Below are 6,000 nucleotides of genomic sequence, written 5' to 3'. Positions count from 1 at the left end.
CCTGGCAGGAGGGGGCCATGCATACACGCTCACTAGGGACACAACTTATCCCCACCCCCCAACCCTGTCCAGTGCTTGTGCTGCTTCAGGTTTTGTGTCCATGAAGAGTAAGAGAAACCTCATTTAGTTCCTCCTGAGAAAACTGAATCCATGTTTTATGCGTATCTTTAAAAGTTGTTTTAAAGGAAAAAGAGAATCTTGACTGGGATACAGGTAACCTTGAGCCCTGGCCCTGGAATCCAGATCTTCCCCCACCATCATGACTTTGAGGAGGTGGTGGGGAGACATTTGCTGCTGAGAGCTTGAATGGGGAGATGTCTGAGACTGCATCTTTCCCCCCAGGTACATGGCTGTACCACTGTTGAGTCTTCCCACAGGCATAGGCATCACTCCCTGAGTGGGGGAAGGGGGGTTTCCTTAGGGACCCATCCCTGGAGAGATGGAAGGGCCTTCTGGTGGCACAATTGTTTTTGCTCTCATTCCTCCACCAGAGAAGCTGGGGCAGGTGGTTTGTTTGCAGACAAGTAGGACTGGCTTTGCCTAAGCAAACAGGCAGGACTCCCTCCCCAGGCCCACTTAATTCCCGCAGGACCACTGTGGAAGCTGTTAGAACTCCCAGTGGATCCAGGTAGGTTCAGGCACCATTTGTTCTGTGGGTGGAGAGCCAGCTGGGGTGGGCTGGTGGGGCCTGACCCTGCTTCCGACTGCCCCATGACCTGGGAGAGTAAAGCTGGCCTGGATGCCACACACGAAAGCAAAGGGAGACCAAAGTCAGGGTCTGGGGTCTTGGGTGGGGAACACAAAGATGCCAGGCTGGTGGTCCACGTGAGACAGGCAATTCTTCCTTGGCTGAGAAGCAGTTGTGCCTGGGGAATGGCTGTCCCGAAATCAGTGTGGTGTCTGCAGTGTCGTAGGTCCTGGTCTGGTCTCAGGATAGTCTTGTTTACAGGAGGGGACACGAGGCAGCTTCATCTTCCCTAAAACTCACTCGCCTAAAGGCAGGGGCCCAACTGTTGCCCAAGTAACAGGCAGTCCTCATACTGGCCTGAGAGAAGGTCTGCGTGGTCACCTTGCTCCAAGATAGTGTGGCCGGAACTTTAGGAGAGGTTAGCTAGGGTATCCCAACGCTTTACCCGCAAACCAACCCAACCCTCGTAGTAAAAAGGACAGGACACAGCCCTGGGGTACATGTTTATGTGAGTAATAAAATATTTACTATAACATAAATATAAAGGGAACTTCCCAGTCTACATTATTTTTTTTTTGCAATAAAGATACAAAGAATGCACCAAACATTGTTCCAAAAAATAATAAAAATAAAATAACAAAATTTAAATCCAAACTGTAACAAACAGAACAAGAAATGGAGAAGGGGGGAAGCTCCAAACACATCCAGAAAATAAATAGAGATGGGTCAGAAATTTGGAAATCATATTAAAATATTTTTTTTTTTTCGGATTATTCGGTGTACAAAATCCTTTAGGATGGGGATGGAGGGCAACCCGGAAAACCAAAAATAAAAACCAAGCACAAAATGTTTCTTCTCCCCGCCAGTGTGTACATATCTCACATATTTACATGGTTCCCACCTCACCCCAAACTTGGGGATTTCTCTCCTGGCCGCCCAGCATCCCGCATCCCAGGTGGGGCTGGAAAGGGAGCAGGCGGAAGCTGCAGGGAATCAGGCAGAAGGTTCTCAGGGTACGGCTTATTTCTACAGCTGGTCCAAAAATATCTCCAACTTTGTCAAGTTTCGTTTGTTTGTGGCCAGGAGGGCAGGGCCCCGCGGGGAGCGGGGGCCCTGCTGTGCAGCGGTCAGTCTGCAGCGGGGCAGAAGCCTCTTCCCATGGACTATGTTGTGGGAGCGCAGACCCCTCCCGCGTGGCCGGGAACCGAATCGCAGCTCGGATAAAACGAAACGAAAAAATGAACACTCGAATCTTTTTTGTTAGTTTTTTTTTTTTTGTTTGTTTTTGTTTTGCTTTTTGGGGGTAGGGCAGGGGAAGGTAAGGGGAAAAAATAAATTAGGCTAGATTAAAGCTTTGGCTATTTCCTGCTTTTATACACAGACGCGGCTCTCGCGGCCTCCCCTCCGGGGCCCCGATAAATACAGTATACAGCGATTTAAATTAAGGGCGCGGGCGGAGTTAGAAGGACCCCAGGAGCCGAGAGGCTCCGTGAATAAATAAAAACCGTAAAAAACCAAGCCCGGAGGAAGGGTAAGGGGAGGGGGGGAGGTGGGGCGCATCCTTATGAGAGAGAAGAGGCGTGGAGCGAATAAAGTGACAGTCCCCCACCCTCAACCCGCAGGCTCGGGAGTCCGCGCCGGGGAGAGGGACAGGGCACCCTCCTCTCTTCGTCCTCTCTCCCGGGGAATCCCTAACCCCGTACCGCGTTACCTGTCGCTGTGGGGAGGCCGCTGCCGGGATCCGGCCCCGAACAGCCCGGGGGGGCAGGGGCGGGGGTCGTCGAGGGGATGGGGGCGGGGAGCAGGCGGCGGGCAGGATGCCCGGTGAGTTGGCGCGTTTCGGATCTCCGGCTCCTCTCTCCCGGGGCTCGGGCGACGCAGCCTATCGGCCGTCTTCGCCGCTCGCCAGAGAGGGTCATCCGGGTGTTTGGTTTTGTTCGAAAGTTTCTGGGCTTTTTGTAAAATCCAAAGCAACCGAACAAAAAGAGTTCAGGCCGCGCGGCGCCTCGCCGCGCGCCGGCGGGGGCCCGGCCCGCGGGGTCACTGCACCGAGCCGGGCAGTGTGTGGTGGTGGTGGTGGTGCAGTGCGGCCGGCGGGGGCGGCGGGGGCGCCGAGGGCGGCGACGCACCGCCCCCGCCCGGCCCCAGCTCGCCCGGTGCGTAAACGTCGTCCATGGGCGGGTGGCCGGCCCCGGCCGCCGGGGTCATGCGCTTCTCCTTCTGCCGCCGGTTGCAGAACCAGACGCGCACCACCTCCTTCTCCAGCTGCAGGCTGTCAGCCAGGCCGGTGATCTCGTGCGCCGAGGGCTTGGGGCACTTGAGAAAGTGGCTCTCGAGTGCGCCTTTGACCCCCACCTCGATGGACGTGCGCTTCTTGCGCTTGCGGCCCTGCGCCGCAATCTTGTCCAGGTTGGTGGGGCTGCCGCTGGACGAGTCGGTCTCCTCCAGCCACTTGTTGAGCAGCGGCTTGAGCTTGCACATGTTCTTGAAGCTCAGCTGCAGGGCCTCGAAGCGGCAGATGGTGGTCTGCGAGAACACGTTACCGTACAGCGTGCCCAGCGCCAGCCCCACATCGGCCTGCGTGAAGCCCAGCTTGATGCGCCGCTGCTTGAACTGCTTGGCGAACTGCTCCAGGTCGTCCGAACTGGGCGCGTCCTCGTCCGAGTGCTCGCCCACCGACGAGCCACCGCCGCCCGCGCCTGGGTGCAGGTGCGCCGCCGCCGCGTGCAGGCCGCCCGCGTGTGCATGTCCGTGTGCGTGTCCGTGGGCGCCCAGGTGCGGCGGAGGCGACGGCTCCAGCTGAGCCTCGTGGCCGTCCTCGTGCAGCGCGTGGTGCAGGCCGGGCCCCGCGCCGCCGCCGCCCGCCGCCAGCATCCCGGCCAGGCCGCCGCCGCCGCCCCCCGGGTAGGCCGCCTGCGCGTACAGCCCGAGCGGCTGGGGCTGGTGGCCCCCGCCAGCTCCTGGGGACGGCGACATGGCCGGGCCCAAGTGGTGCGCCGTGCCGCCCTGTGCCCATGCCGCGCCCGCGTGGGCCGCCCCCTGATGCACCAGGCGCGCGTGGAAACCTCCTCCGCCGCCGCCGCCGTCGTCGGCTCGGCCGGTACTGCCGCCGCCCGCCTTGCCGTGTTCCAGGTGCGGGCCCCCGGCCCAGTCGCCGCCGCCGCCTCCTCCCGTGGGTAGCCACTGGGGGTGCGCTAGGCCCACAGGGTGGCCCGCGCCCGCGCCCAGCCACTCGTGGTGCATCAGCTTCTGCACTTCGCGGTACGCGGCCCCCGCGTGCAGCCGCTCGGCGGCCGCCGCCGCCGCAGCTGCCGCCGCGGCGTCCGGGTGCATAAGCGGTCCTGTGCCCCCGGCTCCGCCGCCGGGGCCCCGCGGCAGGTACTGCGCGGTGGTGGCCATGCCGCCCCGCGCCCAGCGCCGCGCCGCCGCCGCCGCTCCGCTCCGTCTGCGGGCCCCGCCGCCGCGCTCCGCCGGCTTAAAGCCCCGACCCGCTCGGCGCTCCGGAGCCCCACCCCACCCGCCGCCCATTGGCTGCCCGCGGAGCCGCCTCCCGCCCCCCGGCCACGGCCCCCGCCCCCCGCGTCCGCCTGCCGCCCGGCCCGGCCGCCCAGAGCTCGCCATTGGGCCTCGCTCCCGGGGTCCCGCGCGCCGGCCGTGCTGATTGGCCGCTGGGGCTTCATTCACGGCCCCCCTACGGTCCGCTTACATACTCACGCCCCGGGGGCGCGGCCGCCACGTGGGGAGTGGCGCGGGGGTGGCACTGGGACCGCACCCCCTCTCGTCCTGGCTGCGTGGGCCCCCGCTTACCCCCGGTGCAGGAGACTCGGAGCCCGGCAGGTCCCACACTCCACGCGAACTGAATTCCCGCCCGTCTCCTGCCCGGGCGGCCAAGAGGCGGCGGCGGGGATTGCGGGCTCCGGGAGGCGCTCAGGCTCCGAGAAGCAGCTCAGCCCCGCGCTCCTCCCTCCGCAGTGCCGCTGCCGGCGGGCCGGGATTCCCGCGGGTCTCGGCGGCTGCGAGCCGGAGGCGGCGCGGGTCCCGGCTCGGTTCCGGCGCGACTGCTCACCTCGGCCGCCTTGCCTCCCGCGGCTTCAGCCGGCACAGAGCTCTCCTCTGCGCGCCTCCCCGGCCCGTCTCGTTTTCCCTCTTCTTCTAGACCCAGCGTCGCAACTCCGCCGACCTACGCGGCCCCGAGAGCGCGTCGGGTGCGGGTAGAGTCGGACCGGCCCTGGCTTCCCTCCTCGTGCGGGTTCCCCTTCTTCCGGACTCCGCGGACCAGGTGAGTACGGCGCGGGCGGCTCGGGGTCCGCATGGCCGGCGGCAGCGATGCTTCGGGAAGGCGGGAGCTCCCGTATCCAGGCCGCGTTCCGGGCTTCCAGAGTGAGAGGACCTTGAGGTAGAGACCGAAGCTCCGGCGAAAACGCCGCCGACGGGGGTGGTGGACGTACTGCGCCCACGGGTATCTGTCCCATGCGGCTGCCGCCTCCTCGCTTCGTCTCTCTGCGTGACCGGCTCATTGGTCGGGGTCATGACGGGGTCACTCGCGGACGCGAAACTTGCTCCAGGTGAGGAGTGGCATGGACTTGGGGAAGGGCGGCTGGCACTTCAGAAATGCCGCGTGCAGGCCGGGAGCTGTCCAGCCTCGCATGGAGTCCGGGCTGGAATTTAACGGACTTGCCTGGGCTGCCGAAAAGGGAATTGAGATCCAAGAAGTCTTGTTAGAGGGGTGAGGTGTACAGTGTGGGGATCTCCTCATCTCCCCAGCTCTTTGAGGGCTCCTTGAAAGATCCTGAGTGGACGTGGACCTCAGTGCAGCTACTCTGTGCCTCTAAGACCAACACTGGGCTGGAGGCCAAGTGGAGTGAGCTGCAGTCTCCATCTCTTTTCTGCACTGAGGTTTGGGTCCCAGGGAGTCTCCCAGCTGACAGCTCACCGCCGCCCGCCCCCCCCCCCCCCCCCCCGCCCCTTGCCTCCGGTGGATCCACAGATTCCAGGGCCCTGGGGTCCCAGATCACAGAACTGAGCTAGGGGCCCACCTAGACCCTACTGGGGAATTTAGAACTGCAGAATAGAGCCTCAGTGAGTAAATAAGGGTGATGGGGGCTCAGATAGCAGCTGCATTGGGAATGGTCCTTGGGGTAGCTGGGGCAGAGGCCGCAGTGATAAGGGTCGTCCTGGGCACAGACTATGTTCATCCAGGCCTTGAATGCCCTAGACCAGCCTCTGGCTAGCCCTCAGGGGATAGAGTGGGACAAGGCAAGGCCCTTGTCTGGCCATTGGCCACTGTCCTGAGCAGTCATCTTGGGTACCAC

General features: G+C 63.0%; 1 protein-coding gene and 1 long non-coding RNA gene across 2 annotated transcripts in view; one reads left to right on the top strand and one right to left on the bottom strand.

The window, feature by feature from the left end:
- Positions 1–1,185: 1,185 nt before the first annotated feature.
- POU3F1 (POU class 3 homeobox 1) lies at positions 1,186–4,177 on the bottom strand. Its single transcript, XM_060625656.3, has one exon. It carries the CDS (start codon positions 4,085–4,087, stop codon positions 2,729–2,731), a length of 1,359 nt encoding a protein of 452 aa, XP_060481639.1. The 5' UTR covers positions 4,088–4,177; the 3' UTR covers positions 1,186–2,728.
- Positions 4,178–4,291: 114 nt separating this feature from the next.
- The window catches only part of LOC132671272 (uncharacterized), a 68,014-nt gene continuing 66,305 nt past the window's right edge, over positions 4,292–6,000 (top strand). Inside the window, exon 1 of the long non-coding RNA XR_009607026.3 lies at positions 4,292–4,967. This is a non-coding gene — a long non-coding RNA (uncharacterized LOC132671272). The remainder of the gene's footprint in view (positions 4,968–6,000) is intronic.

This window comes from Panthera onca, chromosome C1, assembly GCF_046562875.1.
Source record: "Panthera onca isolate mPanOnc1 chromosome C1, mPanOnc1 haplotype 2, whole genome shotgun sequence".
Taxonomy (NCBI): Eukaryota; Metazoa; Chordata; class Mammalia; order Carnivora; family Felidae; genus Panthera; species Panthera onca.
The sequence above is the reverse complement of the archived record's forward strand: the minus strand, read 5'-3'. Positions and strand labels throughout refer to the sequence as shown.